This window comes from Pyrus communis, chromosome 6 (genome assembly GCF_963583255.1).
Source record: "Pyrus communis chromosome 6, drPyrComm1.1, whole genome shotgun sequence".
NCBI classification, from domain to species: domain Eukaryota; kingdom Viridiplantae; phylum Streptophyta; class Magnoliopsida; order Rosales; family Rosaceae; genus Pyrus; species Pyrus communis.
In genome coordinates this window covers 20,692,040-20,709,167 of record NC_084808.1, presented here as the reverse complement: position 1 = coordinate 20,709,167, position 17,128 = coordinate 20,692,040, and the positions used below count along the sequence as shown (strand labels likewise).

General features: G+C 37.4%; 1 protein-coding gene, 3 non-coding genes and 1 pseudogene across 4 annotated transcripts; all 5 read left to right on the top strand.

Moving 5' to 3' along the window:
• Positions 1–8,563: 8,563 nt before the first annotated feature.
• Positions 8,564–8,759, top strand: LOC137738501 (U2 spliceosomal RNA). Its single transcript, XR_011068951.1, has one exon. It is a non-coding gene; the product is annotated as a U2 spliceosomal RNA (small nuclear RNA).
• Positions 8,760–10,636: 1,877 nt separating this feature from the next.
• On the top strand, positions 10,637–10,809 carry LOC137738506 (U2 spliceosomal RNA; annotated as a pseudogene).
• Positions 10,810–11,776: 967 nt separating this feature from the next.
• LOC137738502 (U2 spliceosomal RNA) lies at positions 11,777–11,972 on the top strand. Its single transcript, XR_011068952.1, has one exon. It is a non-coding gene; the product is annotated as a U2 spliceosomal RNA (small nuclear RNA).
• Positions 11,973–12,953: 981 nt separating this feature from the next.
• On the top strand, positions 12,954–13,149 carry LOC137738500 (U2 spliceosomal RNA). Its single transcript, XR_011068950.1, has one exon. It is a non-coding gene; the product is annotated as a U2 spliceosomal RNA (small nuclear RNA).
• A 1,646-nt stretch (positions 13,150–14,795) lies between these two features.
• On the top strand, positions 14,796–16,130 carry LOC137736202 (receptor-like protein kinase ANXUR1). The gene has a single exon (XM_068475524.1). It carries the CDS (start codon positions 14,796–14,798, stop codon positions 16,128–16,130), a length of 1,335 nt encoding a protein of 444 aa, XP_068331625.1.
• The last annotated feature ends 998 nt before the right edge of the window (positions 16,131–17,128 follow it).

The window sequence follows — 17,128 nt, the reverse complement described above, 5'->3', positions numbered from 1 at the left end:
ATATGCCTAATCAATTTAAAAGTGTCGATAGAACTCTCAACAATATGTACGATAAAAAGGAAAAGATCCACTCACCAGGAGTCCACGCTATGATTCTCTAGCGCACGCATTGAGGCGTCCTGAATGATTGGTCCCTGTGACCAATTATCAAATCACATCTCAGAACTCTTATCCGTAGAATATGTAATTCACATAAAACACAACCTCAACGACATTCTAAAATAGTTTAAGACCCATTGACCACAAGTCAACCGTCGATCTTTGATCGACGGTAGGATTTTGTATAACTTGACCCGGAAGATCCGCATATCAGATTTCCAATCCGCAATTCCTAACGATCCACAATATGTTTCTACAATAACATATTAAAATTTCATTACGATCCAACGGTCGGATCTCCGCCACTTACCTAAAACAAGTGGCCGTGAACATTTATTTTACTAACTTACAAATCCAATTCAGGAAGATCCGTAAGTCGGATTCCCGATCCATAAATTCCTATGATCTTTAAATATTACGTATTATAATGTATCCAATTTTGGTGACGATCCAACGGTCGGATCGTCGATTCACATTTTTATCAAGTAACGTATCGTAACAAATTTAGGTTCCAATGATCAACCTACGTCATTCAAATAACGAAACTGAATTCAAGACATTCGACATAGCCTAAAAATAGCATTGGCGGCCCACTGGCCACGCGCCGCCGCATGGGCCGCCGCGGGTGGCGGTCGGCCGCCCCGACTCGCCGGAAAATTCAACTATTTTCAAAAATTCTCAAACTTCACAGAAATGAAGATCTCAGTGAGTGGAGCAACTTTCATACCTGCCACGAAGTCCAAAAGTGGACGGAAGATGGTCAATTTTGCCCACAAAGCCGGCGGGTGCCTAAAACTTCCCGACGTCGATTCGTCGTCTACGGTGGTCCAACGGGGTCAAGGTTGGTCGGGTTTTGCTCCTGGGATGATGGGCTACAAAGCCCAAGTGGTGGCATCGGCCATTGCTTTGCCGATTTGCCGGAAAATCGAAAAGGGTGGCCGGAGCACCATTGATTTTCGTCAACTTTCGTGGCCTCAAACCGCCTCATACCATGGTTAATCAAGGTGGTTCTTGGGTGGGTTTTGTAGAGGGGAATGAGAGCTTCAAGATGGTGGTGGTGGCATCGAAAAACTCCACCGGAGTTGGCCGGAATCGGCCTTGGAAAATGGATGGTCGTGCATGTCGGGTCACGGTTTTGGGGGGAGTTTTCCTTTTTTTTTTTCTTTTTTTTTTTTTTCTTTTTCTTTTCCTCTTTCTTTTTTGATTGGCTGCCAACTTTACTTCCTCTTTCCTCCCTCCATTTTCTGATTGGGCTTCCCCCACAAAGTGGAGATTTAATTTAAATAAACATTAAACCTTGAATAACCAATTTCGAACGTCCGTAACTATACCGTTATAATCCGGACTCGCAAACGGCTTTCGCCTATACGTTCGTACCAATGAGTACTACGAGGATATGCTAAAAGAATAAGTTCCACATCTCTCAAATCGATGGTCTACGGAAGTCAAAGTCCTTACCTCTAGGGCAATTTCGTAAATTCACGCTTTTAAAATAAAATAAAAACGTAAAATTTGGAACGGGTTGTCACATTTTTTAACCAAAAAAAAACCAAATGATGATGTCACATCCTAACCCGGGGCGGATCACTTCCCCGCCCTGCTCTACCACCGTAGCACGATATTGTCCGCTTTGGGCTTACCATTCCCTCACGGTTTTGTTTTTGGGAACTCACGAGCAACTTCCCAGTGGGTCACCCATCATGGGATTGCTCTAGCCCCCTTCTCGCTTAACTTCGGAGTTCCTACGGAACCCGAAGCAATGAGCTCCCAAAAGGCCTCATGCTAAGTAGGGATGGGAATATACATTTAAGGATCACTCCCCTGGGCGATGTGGGATGTCACAATCTACCCCCTTTAGGGGCCTGACATCCTCGTTGGCACACCACGACCAGGGTTAGACTCTGATACCAATTTGTCACATCCTAACCCGGGGCGGATCACTTCCCAGGCATGCTCTACCACCGTAGCACGATATTGTCCGCTTTGGGCTTACCATTCCCTCACGGTTTTGTTTTTGGGAACTCACGAGCAACTTCCCAGTGGGTCACCCATCATGGGATTGCTCTAGCCCCCTTCTCGCTTAACTTCGGAGTTCCTACGGAACCCGAAGCAGTGAGCTCCCAAAAGGCCTCGTGCTAAGTAGGGATGGGAATATACATTTAAGGATCACTCCCCTGGACGATGTGGGATGTCACAGATGATACTTTGTAAGTACCAATGTAATCCAAATGATATTACATACATGATATATACATACATATATATATATATATATACATACATATATATATATATATATATATATATATATATATATATATATGTATGAAGCCTTTAGGGGAATGAATCTCCATTTTTTTATAAAAATGGTGATTAGTTGTGGGGTTCACATTATATCGAATTTTAACGATCTGAACTGTCTATTTTTCAAGTTGTACCTCATAGATCATTCTTGCAAAATATTAGCCAAATCGAAAATATTTAAGACATCTAATTGGATTCAAAGAAATTACCGAATATTTTGTTATATAAGAAACAATGAAATTTGATATTGATAATTAAATATGCAAATGGTTTCGGATTGAATTGAATTTTTTAAGGATGATCTATGAATCGAGACTAACAAAATAGACGGTTCGAATCGTTGAAATTCGATGTAGCACACACACACATGAACCGAATCGTTGAAATTCGATGTAGCGCGCGCGCACACACACACATATATATATATATATATATTAAAATAGTATCCTAAGAATTTGGTACATTATTAGTATGTTATGTAATCCAAATTTGTGTACAAATTAGTATTTTGATATGTTATTTATTTTTTGCTTAGATATGTACCAAGCTATTGGTATGTTTATATTATCATAATTTTGGTATGTAAATTTAACGCCAAATTATGTGTAACCCTGAAACCTATCAGTATGTTTCAAGCCAATATGGGCACATTTCAATTTAGTAAGCATACATTTTAATTCGGTATGAATACGTTTTAATTTAGCATAGGTAATTTGAGAATAAATTCTATTGTACATGTCAATGTTTATTTTTAGAGAACGATTGTACATTTCAATTTAATCGTACTTGAATTTTTAGAGACAAATATAAAGAATGAGGAATAACCATTAACGACAATAGTAAAACTAATGAAGAAAAATGTTACAAACAATTTTTGTATAAAACAAGGTTACAAATATTATATTCCACAAATTGATGAAGGGATGACATTCCATAAAAATAGCAATAAATTAGTTAATATTATTGAGTGCATTTTGACATAAAAATGAATTTAAAAGACACTTAAATTAAGAATATACTTGACATCCAGCATTGTGTCCTTCAATCAAAGTATTCAGATTAATAAAGTTTCAGTCTAAGATATTACTCAATCAAGGACCGGAACCAAAAATTTCCTTTTAAAAAAGACATTGTTTATAATTATCTTATTGTTAAAAACACCTTCAAAATGAGGATAACGCTCAAGTAATTTTATTTTTTTATTGTTAGCTTCATTGCTTGTTGATGAGGTCAATGTAAGAGAAGCAAGGATTGTGTCATGTTTGAACAAATCTTTGTCTTGCTATATTTGGATACTCCAAAAGTCTACTCCTTGAAGGGTATATACATTTTTTTTTTTTGGTAGATTTGCACATGTTCAAAGAAAGTGGCCGATTCCAATTGGTCAACAATAGTCGTTTCCCCCCTCTTCTTCTATTTTAATTTTATTTATTTGTTTAAGCAAAATATAGAATGTTACATTAAATTTATTTAAATTAAGGAAAAAAAAAGATTCAAATTTGAGCATAGAAGATTGAACACACTACTCTAACAAACTTAGCTAAATATATGTCTATTTTATTTTTTTGGAGCTGCCATCTTTTTCCTCAACATTGTCTTTGATATCTCATGCTTTCTTTTAGGGTAAATTTATTTTCCCCAAACCACACAGTATATTAGGTAAGTCCTCACTGATAACTTGTTATTTATTTGCAATTTTATATACTTCATATATGAGTTTGTAAATTCATTTTCAGTTGAATAACACAAGTATTTTGCTAAAATATTTGGTTATCGAGCTTTGTGAATATATATACGGTTGTATGCAAAAATCTCCCAAATATTTAGCTCAAATTTTTTCAAAATTGTCAAAATATAGTTCGCCGAGAAGCTAAGGAGTGATCATGTTGCTTTCATGTGAAATGTTATTGTTACTTCAGCATTTAAAACAAATATCAATCACATACACATAGATAAACATATATACACACAACATATGTTTTTAATTTTTTTTTTTTAACATAACAAATCGTAGTCATTGTAGTCAGATTTCAACATCAAGATTTGATTATATCATTGCAGGTTCGTAAACTAAGCCGAATTGACATCAATGCAAATACAGTGGCGAATCCAGAATTCGAATTTTGGGGGATCCTAGTGTTAAAGGTTCAAGTTTTTTAAATAGAAACAAAGCGCGCAAAAAAAAAAAAAATTCAATGTATTCACTGAGACATTTCATTGAATACTTGGTGGATTTGTTGTCGTAAGCCAAACTAAATTCCGCACATGTCAAATGATATTGACATATGCCGAAGCAAATCTAATGAGTGTTATTGCTAGAATTTGTTGAGTGTTGTCGACGCAATTTAGTAGCACAACAAAGACCCGTATCAAACTCCAAAGAATCATTGAAAGACCTTTATATTTAGTAGCACAACAAAGACCCGTATCAAACTCCAAAGAATCATTGAAAGACCTTTATATGTATATTTCTTAGACTCTGGGTGGTCTTTAGACTATTGGCACTCCAAAAATCTTATTTTGCACTTCAAACTTTCTATAATTGGAAAAAAAAAAAAAAACACTTATAAGAAGTGTCGAATGAAATTTTTACAGTGCTAATAACAGTTTCCTTTAAGAAATCAAACAAAAACTTACCAGAAAATATGTATTTGGCACTAAAATTCATGCATCAATCGTATTTATTTATTTTATATATTAAAAAAATCGTATAATTACTTATTAGTGGACCCTTGACGACGTCCATTCATTTGACTTTTAAACATTTGGTATTTTCATTAATTTAGATTAGTCCATTATAACACTCAATTATAAAAGCGACAAGAAAACAACCAATATCCAACGTGGAAGATTCATTTCCTTTAAAATGAAGGGTATTTCGGCCTACAAAATCTATACCAATGTCCAGAAAAGCATTCCACGGTTTCCACCTAACTCTCTCTCTCTCTCGCTCTATTGTCTAATACGTTGTTTATTATCCTAAAATGCCCTTTTTCAACAAAAACTATAGTTCGTTGTAGTAAGAAATGGAAAATGTTGATGCACAAAATGGGATTGATTTTAGACCAATTTAGATTTGACAGTAAATTACACACACAAGAACACAACGATATATTGTGGTTTAGGATCGATCTAATTTGTGCATTAATAGAAACAATCTGTCTTCAAACTATTTATAGTCATTTGTGTTTGCAACACTTGTTCAACGTGTTTTCTCTTCAATTTAAAAATTGGGTCGGAATGGGAATAAATATAAGCTTTATTCTACTATTTTATAAGTTAACTTGAAAATTTTGAATTAGGTGAGGGTACGTAAAAATATTTCATCCCTTATTCTTTGTTTCTCTCGAATAAGAATAACATCTCCTTTTCAAACAATCTAATTCCTCCAAAACGAGGAGTTGAATTCCTTATTAGGTGTGGGCTCTATCTATGTTTTGATTTACTTATTAGTGAATAAACACATAAATACAACGTAATTTTTATTTTGTTGAAAAATACACCATAATTTGGATCCAATTCTTTTTTTATTGTGGTTATAAATTAGTAAACTCACTGTAAATGAATGACACCTAATCCCCTAGGAAAGAGATCCTCTCTAGATCTCTCCCTTCAAAACCTAAGGATCAAGTGATCCGAGCCTTTAAAATTTGATGCAACGGAGAAGTTAGTAAAAACTTTTAAAAATTATAATAATTTTTAACCGTTTGATCAAATTTCATAGGGTCAAATTACTTGATCCTTGGACTTTGCAATGAGAGATCCGAAGAGAATCTCTTTCCAGTCCCCTATAGCTCTATATGCCTTACAGCGTTTCCCAATGATTGCTCAGCTACACAAATATGAAAAACAATTTGAGTTTTGACTCGACCGTGTGTGATTGATATACACGTACATATTCTTTTTTTTTTTCTTCTCTTTTTTCAAACAATAGATTTGATAGATTAAATGTTAGATAGAAAGTTGACAGGATTTAAACATACGTTGTAGTATAAGAGCAACACTCATCTCCACCATTGTAATAGAGAGGTCACTTGCACACATACATATTCTTCTACTCATTATTTTCTTGAGTTGACTTCCCAATTGTCGTTCGCCCACTTGTCTCAAGTGAAATCATCATTATATCCATTCCTCTACGCTAAGCATGAATATATAAATCAAATCGTTCACGCTTTACATCCATTACTGCAAGAGCAATTTACATAGAACAAATTTATTGTCACGTAACGTCTTAATTTCAATAATATATATTATGTGTTCAAAAAGTTGTACATATCATTGTTTAATTAGAACGGAATGCCATAATGACGATGAATTCGTTTCATGTAAGTTTTTCTACACTACTGCCCCTCGTTTCTATACATAAAGCATATAGTATATGATATAAAATACATATTGTGTATGATATTGCAGCCCCTCATCATTGACCAATGCATTTCTGTGAGGTTTATGACTGATTCTACCTGTCGTGCAAAGCATTCAATAAGGATTTATTGAGAAGGGTAGCCTTTAAAATCCGTACAAGTTAAACAACCATGGCGTGCTATATATTTTTAATGTTCGAATATTGCACAATTAGCCAATCCCATAAATATATGTTGTTTATTTCAGCATAGTTGGGGTCGATCTTTTTGTTCTCAAAACATAATTCATAGATTGTACTCTTCATCCATGAAGCCTTGGGATGCTAATGCATAGAACAAAGAGGAAAGTCATGGGGGTACTGCCCTCCCAATAGCTGGGCAAGGCATGGCAGGGGGTATTTCTTTTCCGTTTCACCTAAATCTGCCCTTTTCTCATAAATTTCTTCATCTTACCTTCCTTCCTAATTATAGTATTAAGTGGTTGGTGACTTCCTTTAACTTTATTTATTGGGCCCATGTTTTTAGATAAACAAATTTCTTAGTATATGTGATTACTAGTACTGATTTTCAATTCAATAATTTTCATATTTAGGATAAAACTTTATTTCTTATGAGGAGAAAAACTTATTTCAAATTTTGGTCGAAGTCAAAACTCATAAGTCAAATTTTGAAGTCTTATCAATCAATGCTTAATATCTTACACCACATAGTTGTTTTTGGTGTGTGAAATAAGCATAAACTATTTGCAATACGGGTATACCGAGGAAGGCAAATGAATAGTTTATATCGATCCTCAAAGTCAGCACAAGAACAAGTAGCTATATATGGTGGGGACTATTTTTCCTATTTTCTTTTTAATTTTATGTGTTTGCTAAGCAACATGGTGATGGTGTTCCTCTTGTGCTGGCTTCTCTCCCCTTGCTTTTTTAGATTTCTCCCTTCTGAAGGTATGACTCTTAGAGATGGATTGTTACAAGCTCTTTACACATAACGGTAAACAAATTTGAAAATCATTATCGGTTCTATTAGTGACATGCTCTATATTTTGACATATTTATACAGTTATTTGAGATATTATAATTCACCATGGATTCTTAGTATCAGCATCAAACATATTTTTCGAGAAACAATTTTGGTTGCCGACGCTCTTGCAACCTTAGGTCAATGACGTTCTTCTTCCCACGTGTGGATTCACAGTATCCCTCCCTTTGACCAACATGGACAAGGTTGGATTAGAGGTTTTTCTATTTCAGCTTTTTTTATTTCAGTTGTTTTATTCAGGGAAAAGAACATAGTTGATTGCCTTATTGTGTCTGTGCCTTGGCATTTTCTAGCTAGAGCAATTTGCTCTTAGCAAAACATCAACTTTCTTAAACAAATTAAACTACAGCAGATTGAAACGGCTCCGGCATGTTTCAGCAATCTCTTCAACGTGTTAGAAGAATAAATTTTTCAAGGAACAGAAAGCTTTTGCAGATCCGGCTTCCTCATTTGGTTTCTTGTTTCCAGCTCTATCGTTCAAACCTAGCCACGAAGGAGACTCAAAGATGGTGCAGCCATAAAGAGGACTGGTTGATCTCATCGATCAATCCCATCCCATGTGATGTTATATTCCTGATTGCTGGTGATAAGATGTAGTTTTGTAGGCCTGAGAGTGGTAAAAGTAATTGTGTTAGAGTGCAAAGTTAGAAACAGCGCTGCAAGAAACTATGGGGGAGTCCCACATCGGCTATCTGAAGAAGTAGGAGAGTTAAGATGTGGGATAAAAACGAAAGCCCAACAGTAAAATAAGCATACCTTTCTCGGCCTTTTGGCTAAGATCAAGTGTAGTATCTGTTCTTATCAGTTTAATATCTGATACGTGGGTCATTGATCCACACGATATTAAATTAATTTTTTAAGGGGAAGGGCTCATTACAATAGCTTGCTATTGGAGTGCTTACGTGTCGCCTAAGTGTTGCACTATTGCTTAGGCCTGGCACACCCCACCAAATCGAAGTTTAAATTTTGACGGCCCAACCCAAGCAACTTATTCGCTTGCTGCTGCAAACTCCATAAAGGTTGTGTGATGGAACAGAACAGATGACGGAGTTTCGGATTCTCAGGAATATGCAAGCTTTCGTGTTCTTCCCGAAGTTACGGTTTGCGCATGGAGAATTTGTAATGACATCCTCCCAATCAGAGCAAACCTCACTAGGAGACACGTGGGTGATCGATGATTTGACTTGCCTCCTCTGTGGTTCCGCGAGCAAGAGCGGTACTTGACACCTCTCTGTGGACTACATAATATTATTCTATAGTGCAATTCACTCCAGATCATTTCGGCGATTCAAGAGCGTTATTCTAATTAGAGAAATAACACAACGTGATCTTTCTAAAAAATTCATCAGATAAGTTGATTGAGCACAACCAAAATTAACTTTGGAGAATAGATGACTACAAAATACCTTCCTTCGTTTCTATTTTGTTTTTGTTTTTTTAGTATTTTTTGAGCAACACACGAGTTGATTTAATTTATTTGTGTTGTGCCTTTGCGTTTTAAAGCAAAACGCAAAACAAAATACCTTGGCAGTCCTAAGAGACGAGGTCAGGGACCATGTCGCAAAATGAAGTCATGGTAATTAACGTTGCGAGACAAGGTCACATACAGCGTCGGGACTCGGGATGTAGAGAGCGAGACGAGGCATATGGTTCTTTCGCGAACGTTGGTGTCGATTTCTCACATGGGAGAAGTTATCCCAATAATTTGGCTCGAGTAATTACTTAATCATGAAAACGAAAAATATTTTAATGTCACCAAACGTGGAATGGGATACAAATTTTACTCTCCTGTTGTTAACTTTACTACCAAATGATCCCCTAAAGATGTTAGATTGCATCAGATTGGAATGGTATGATATCATGCGGCATGTTTGAACCATAGCATTCTGCAATCTCTCCAGTGAGTTAGAAGCATCAACTAGTTACTTTTCAGATTCCACTTACCCATCTAGCTTCTTGTTTCGAGCTCTGTCGTTCGAATCGAGCCATGTAGAAGAAGTACCGATCTCCAAGATGCGGCCAGAAAGAGGACGAGTTGATCTCAACTACAACTCTTGCACTGCGAAGAACAAGACCAATGGCATGAGTATGATGATGATTCGGAAGAGCTTGATGACGAGTACTGGCCCAATGATGGATGGGACTAATGCATGCGGAAGCGTGGTGGAATATGATGATGACTTGTGGCATCACATCCGTTTATTATATATTGTGCGGCCAATTTTTGTTAGGTATTATTTATATTCAATTTTAAATAAAAAATTTACAATAGTTTCTGATCGCACGATGTACAATAAACGAATGTGATTGAAGGATTCCCAGAATCCTCACAAAGAGATTCCGACGAGAATCCTCCTGAAGTGTGAATAAAGTAAAGTATAGTGAGTTGTAAAAAGAGGTTCCCTTTCATTATTGTAGGAAAGAGACAAAAGAATATAATGTCTCTTAGTCCTAGATAAGGTTCTGTAGACTTCCTCCCTTACCTATATACTCGGTTGAGCATTCATGCTTGGTTCACCAAGCATTGTAAGATATTGAAGTATCGTTAAAGAGAGTTTGTTTGTTTAACCCTCTTTGTTCAGTATTCTTAGCTTGAGTCATCCTAAAGAGTAGAGATCCTAGTGTAAAGCTTAGTTTCCTAGTAGTATTAAGTTTAATTTTAATCTCTGGATTTTGGTGATAAGATTTGGTTTTGTAGGCCTGAGAGTGATAAGATGTAATTGTTAGAAACAACTGCAAAAAAGTATAACAGTTCCACATCAGCCAGCTTATTAAATTAGGAGAGTTAATTTGTAGAAAAAGGGAAGCCCAACAGTGAAATAATCGTACCTTTCTTGTCCTTTTCGCTAAGATCAAGTGTAGTATATGTTCTTATTAGTTTAATATCTGATACGTGAGTCAATGGTTTATATGATATTAAATTAATTTTTTTTAGAGTGAAAGCTCACTACAATAACTTGCTAAGCGTTGCACTACTGCTCGGGCCTGGCACAACCCACCAAATCATAGTTTAGTCTCTTACAGCCCAACCTAGAAGCCGAACGCAGCCTATTACCCAAGTATTTATTGGAAAATTTGACAGTTCGCAACCAAAGAAACAGCCTCTCTTAAGTGCCTGAAGGAGGTGCTCTGGATAATCTTTGATACAAGCGACGCCGTATTGTGATTCCACTGAAACTCCCAACTGCTGCATCAATCCCCTCGTTCACTGCACTCACCACTGACACATCTGCTGCGCAGTCTATGCAATCAACTGCAACCAATCGCAACCAATCGGTTGTGAAGCAATTAACATCAATTTAATCCACTATCTAATCTCACTTAGTCAGCATAAAATCAGTTAAATTTTAGTTAATTACCTCCTGCAAGAGTGTAAACCAGAGAACGGTTCCTGATATCAACCACATCTTCGAAGCTTGCGCCGCAGATGAGCTTGACCCATTTGCCATTTTCAAGAGATTTTGCTGGAGAGGAGATTTTTTATGGAATCCCAACAGTTCTTATGAGATTATTCACTTCTTCAAGGCCTTTGCTGCTTGTAACCTTCAATTTGGCTGAAATTTTAGCACAAAACTTAACCGTTAGAGAGAGAGAGAGAGAGAGAGAGAGAGAGAGGAGAGACCTTGGTGTTGGTCGTGAGGAGAAATTGAAGCATTGAAGCATTGCAGAAGAAGCTCAAAGCCATCATCTCAAAAATCCATTAACGGATATTTCCCAAGAGCTGTAGTTTCAGTTATGTACTTTCACTAATTTTTTTTCTATTTTTTTTATCTTATTAGCTTAATGCATTTGCTTTTCTGTGTATACTTTGAGGGAGCTGCGGAGAGGCTTTAGGTGAACTTGGGTTGAAGTACGAGGACAGAAAGAGTACTTCGAAATAGTGCGTTAAAATCCCACATCGACCACGGAAGAAAGTCGAAGAACGAAGATGCGTATAAAAACGAATGCCCAATATTGACATAATCATACCTTTCTCGGCCTTTTGGCTAAGATCAAGTGTAGTATCTGTTCTTATCAGTTTAATATCTGATACGTGGACCAATGGTTCACACGATATTAAATTAATTTTTTTAGGGTTAGAGCTCATTACAGTAGCTTGCTACTGGAGCTCTTGTGTGTCGTCCAAGCGTTGCACTACCGCTCGGACCGGGCACAACCCACCAAATCCTAGTTTAGTCTTTTACAGCCCAACCTAGAAGCCAAACTTAGCCTATTACCCAAGTATTTATTGGAAAATTTGACAGTTCCCAACCAAAGAAACGGCCTCTCTTAAGTGTGCCTGAAGGAGATGCTCTGGATAATCCTTGATACAAGCGACGCCGTGTTGTGATTCCACTGAAAATCCCAACTGCTGCATCAATCCCCTCGTTCACTGCACTCACCACTGACACATCTGCTGCGCAGTCTGTGCTATCAACTGCAACCAATCGCAACCAATCGGTTGTGAGGCAATTAACATCAATTTAATCCACTATCTAATCTCACTTAGTCAGCATAAAATCAGTTAAATTTTAGTTAATTACCTCCTGCAAGAGTGTAAACCGGAGAACGGTTCCTGATATCAACCACATCCTCGAAGCTTGCGCCGCAGATGAGCTTGACCCATTTGCCATTTTCAAGAGATTTTGCTGGAGAGGAGGTTTTTGATGGAATCCCAACAGTTCTTATGAGATTATTCACTTCTTAAAGGCCTTTGCTGCTTGTAACCTTCAATTTGGCTGAAATTTTAGCACAAAACTTAACCGTTAGAGAGAGAGAGAGAGAGAGAGAGAGAGAGAGAGAGAGAGAGAGAGAGGAGAGACCTTGGTGTTGGTCGTGAGGAGAAATTGAAGCATTGAAGCATTGCAGAAGAAGCTCAAAGCCATCATCTCAAACATCCATTAACGGATATTTCCCAAAAGCTGTAGTTTCAGTTATGTACTTTCACTAATTTTTTTCTATTTTTTATCTTATTAGCTTAATGCATTTGCTTTTCTGTGTATGCTTTGAGGGAGCTGTGAAGAGGCTTTAGGTGAACTTGGGTTGAAGTACGAGGACAGAAAGAGTACTTCGAAATAGTGCATTAGAATCCCACATCGACCACGGAAGAAAATAGAAGAACGAAGATGCGTATAAAAACGAATGCCCAATATTGACATAACCATACCTTTCTCGGCCTTTTGGCTAAGATCAAGTGTAGTATCTGTTCTTATCAGTTTAATATCTGATACGTGGATCAATGGTCCACACGATATTAAATTAATTTTTTTAGGGTGAGGGCTCAATACAGTAGCTTGCTACTGGAGCTCTCGTGTGTCGTCCAAGCGTTGCACTACTGCTTAGGCCTGGCACAACCCACCAAATCCTAGTTTTAAATTTTCATGGCCCAACCTATATTAAGCAATACCAATCAATCCCTGTTGGAACCCAATTTTGTAGCGATGCTTTAGTTGTCCATTTTTATTTTAGACCTCTCCACAAGCCAGCTCGTATGTGCTTTTGAGATTCTCTTCCTTTAATATGCCTAGGGGCTTCATTTTTTTTAATTTTCACACAAGGTTTCAAAAACGTCAAAACAGCCATTTTAGTTTGTCACTTGTATATATTATCCCCTTTTATTTCTGAAATTGAAGTTCCAATTAGCTTTTGGCGATACCGTCTACACTTTGATGTTTGTATACGTTTCATATCCCACATCCGCTGCACAAAAAACGTGGGAGAAACAAGATAAGTATAAAATACAATACAAATACTAAAATTGTAAATATGGATGTTTATTATTTGGTTTGAGGGGATGATATCATGTTTATGTAATGACATTGCTTATACATGCATGATGTCATTGTTTGTATAGACATAAAGTAATTCACTCAATTCAAATAATGAACATCTATATTTATAACAACTCATATACTTCTAAAGTTTGCTATCCATATTCTCATATATGTTGCTTGTACAGACATAAAGTAATTCACTCAAATCAAATAATGGACATTCATATTTATAACAACTCATATATGTCTAGAGTCTTTTCTTACAAACTCAACACCTAAGTAGTAAAGTTGGGACAATTTCCAAGCACTTGCTATTATAAGTATGAGTAAGTCTTTTTCTTACAAACTCAACACCTAAGTTGTAAAGTTGGGACAATTTCCAAGCACTTGCTATTATAAGTATGAGTGAGTCAGACCTTTTTGCAGTGTTGTTGCTATTATAAGTATGGTTGTATGAGTAAGACTAACTTTTTGCAGTGTCAATAACAACAGTTTGCAAAAACAAACAGAAACCAAATGCCGTTTACTTTCACTAATAGTGCTTTAGTTTGACATTGAACTTAAGAATAAATCTATGATTCTCTGTATCCATAATCCCATACCCCTTAACGAATGTAAAATCCCCAGTCCCAGAAACAATTCCAAACTTTCTTCCTTCCTTCCATTGAATAATGGTTAGCTCCTTGAATTGCCAGACTACTTCCTCCATTTTCTCCATCCGTGGATATCACACTCTTGTTTACTTTTATACAACCAAAAAACTATATCATATTTATAAAATATGATTTGTTTATGCATTGTTACAACCTAACACACTTAGTTTAATTAGCAATATTTTTCTCCCAGTTGTAGAAAAGAGATTTCTAGCTCGAATCCTTCGTTTTCTTAATAAACAACAACAAAAATGAATGCGCTTAAAAAATTTGTAAGGTTCATATTTATTACGTGACTTTAGATGACAAAGGAAAAATATGTGGCCATTGAAAATGGGGATCCCTTTGGATAAAGGCTTATATATGCAAAACCCAAAATATCATCTGGGACTCGGTCAATGCGAATGACAATTTAGCGGTTTTTCTGTCGTACCGCTGTTCAACCGATAACGACCTCCTATCCCAACGTCCCCTACACCCTTGGGACAAAAACACACACACAATCAATTTGTTTTCTTCCAAGTTTCCAAGTTTTTCTGGACTCTAACACAATAGACCTTTTTCCTCCCTTTCCAGCAATGATCTACAAATCCCACATTTTGTTTCCTCTGGCTTTGTTATCCTTGTTTTCATCAAACACCGTTCGTGTTCGAAGCGAAGGCTCCGGCTTAGAGTCCTATATACTTTCCTGCGGCTCGTCTTCCGACGGGGAAACGGATTCTGATGGCCGGAAATGGACAACGGATTCCAAATACCTCGTCGCCTCCATCAATACGAAGACTGCGAAAGCCGAGTACCAAGACCCTGCCCTGCCGTCCAAAGTCCCATTCACGACAGCACGAATCATGAACTCTGCAACATCATACAAGTTCTCTGTTCCATCAAGCAAACGCCTGTTGGTCAGGTTCCAATTCTACCCGTCCACGTACGACTCCGCCGATTCCTTGAACGGGGTTTTCGAAGTCACCGCAAACGGCCTCACCCTGCTTAAAAACTTCAGTCCTTTCATCACAGCGTTGGCCCTCACGCAGTACTACATCGTAAGAGAGTACTCAATTGTCCCCGCCGAGTCTGGCACTCTCAATATCACGTTCACGCCGTCCCCGAAGCGCGAAAATACGTTCGCTTTCGTGAACTCAGTGGAGGTGATCCCAATGGAGGAAATCTTCAAGCCGACCGACTTGATCGGCTTCCGAGGCCAAACTATCGACGTCCAAAACTCCTCCCTCCAGACAGTGTACAGGCTAAGCGTCGGAGGGGAGTACATTCCCGCAAACAAGGATTCGGGACTCGCACGAACATGGTGGGACGACTCGCCATACCTACTAAATTCAGCTTACGGGGCCTCGTATTTCGACGGGGCATTTCTCGGGGTTTCGATCAAAGCTCCCGAAAATGTCACCATCGGACACACGAAGGACGTCCCCGAATATATTGCTCCTCTAACGGTGTACAAAACTGCGAGATCGATGGGACCGAACCCTCACTTCAACGAGAAATACAACCTCACTTGGGTTTTTCAGGTGGACGCAAATTTCACCTACGTCGTTCGGTTCCATTTCTGCGACTTTCAAAACACACTGATGAACCAGAGAGCGTTCGATATATATCTCAACAATAAAACGGCTGAGGAGTCGGCGGATGTGATCCAGTGGGCCGGGGCAATCGGAATCCCGGTTTACAAGGATTATGCCATTCATGTGAACGACAGAGACGGTGATGATCATCTTTGGGTGGCTTTGCATCCGCATGTGAAGACGCATCCGCAGTACTATGATGCCATACTCAATGGACTGGAGATTTTTAAGGTTAATGATAAACACGGGAACTTGGCAGGTTCAAATCCTGTGCCCTCAAAAATGCTTCTCAAGGCAGACGCTGCAGCCAGTGGTATACTGGCAAACACTGCCTAGGGTTTTGAAGTGATTTTCTGGAATGGATACCCTGTAATTATTCTCCAACAATAAGTTTGATTCACTCGTTTTAATTTTAAATTTGACAATTTTAATTCTTTTTTGTAACTTTAATTTGAGATGGTAGACTATGGTCTGAATAAATTTGACTCAAGGTTAATTTCACCTAAATATAAGCTAACAATTAGTGTAAATATCCTTGTCGCGTTTGAAAAGTCTTGAGACATATAAGCTCTTTACTAACACTAATATTGTAACTTTGAGATAATCACAAAATTTGAGTGTCTGTAATTGTTTTTTCCTTTAACTTGTGTATTAGTTTCTGAAAAAAAGCATTATTTAATTTTTCACATGCAATCTAGCTATAATAAGGAAGACTAATGGTAAAAAGATCTTGAACTTGTTTGAGAAATTTTTTAAGAGAAAATGTTTTTGGAACTAATTCTTAGTAAAAATGCAAGTTAATCTTAGAAAATCACTTGTGATTATTTTAGAGCAAGTACGATATTCATTGATAGGCAAATGAATACGTAACATAATTGAGTATAGGATGCAATAAATGGGTCTCGATAAAAACTTTATCGGAGATTTCAAACCGGACGAAAAGAAAAAGAGCGTTCAGCACTAACAAATTACAAAGTTGTACTATCTTCAAAGAGAGATCCAAAATTACATTAGGGTTCCTCAAACCAAATTAGTTGATTATCTAAAGCCAAACTCAGTCTTGCCAATAGATGTGCCACCTTGTTCTTCTCTCTTCGACTAAACGTGATCTTCGAGTGGGGAACTGAATGCATAACATGGTGAGCATCATTCACTACGTGCCCAAAGGGAGAGGTATCATCTGCGGCATCCCGTTGCAGTGCAACAAGTACCAACTGCGCGTTGTGATTTTGAAATGAAAAGCCAGACAGAGAAGACTCCCATGCATCCTTTAAGTTATTTTTGTCCACTCGATTTTTTGGTATATGGGAACCTGCTACGTTGGCCATTTACAA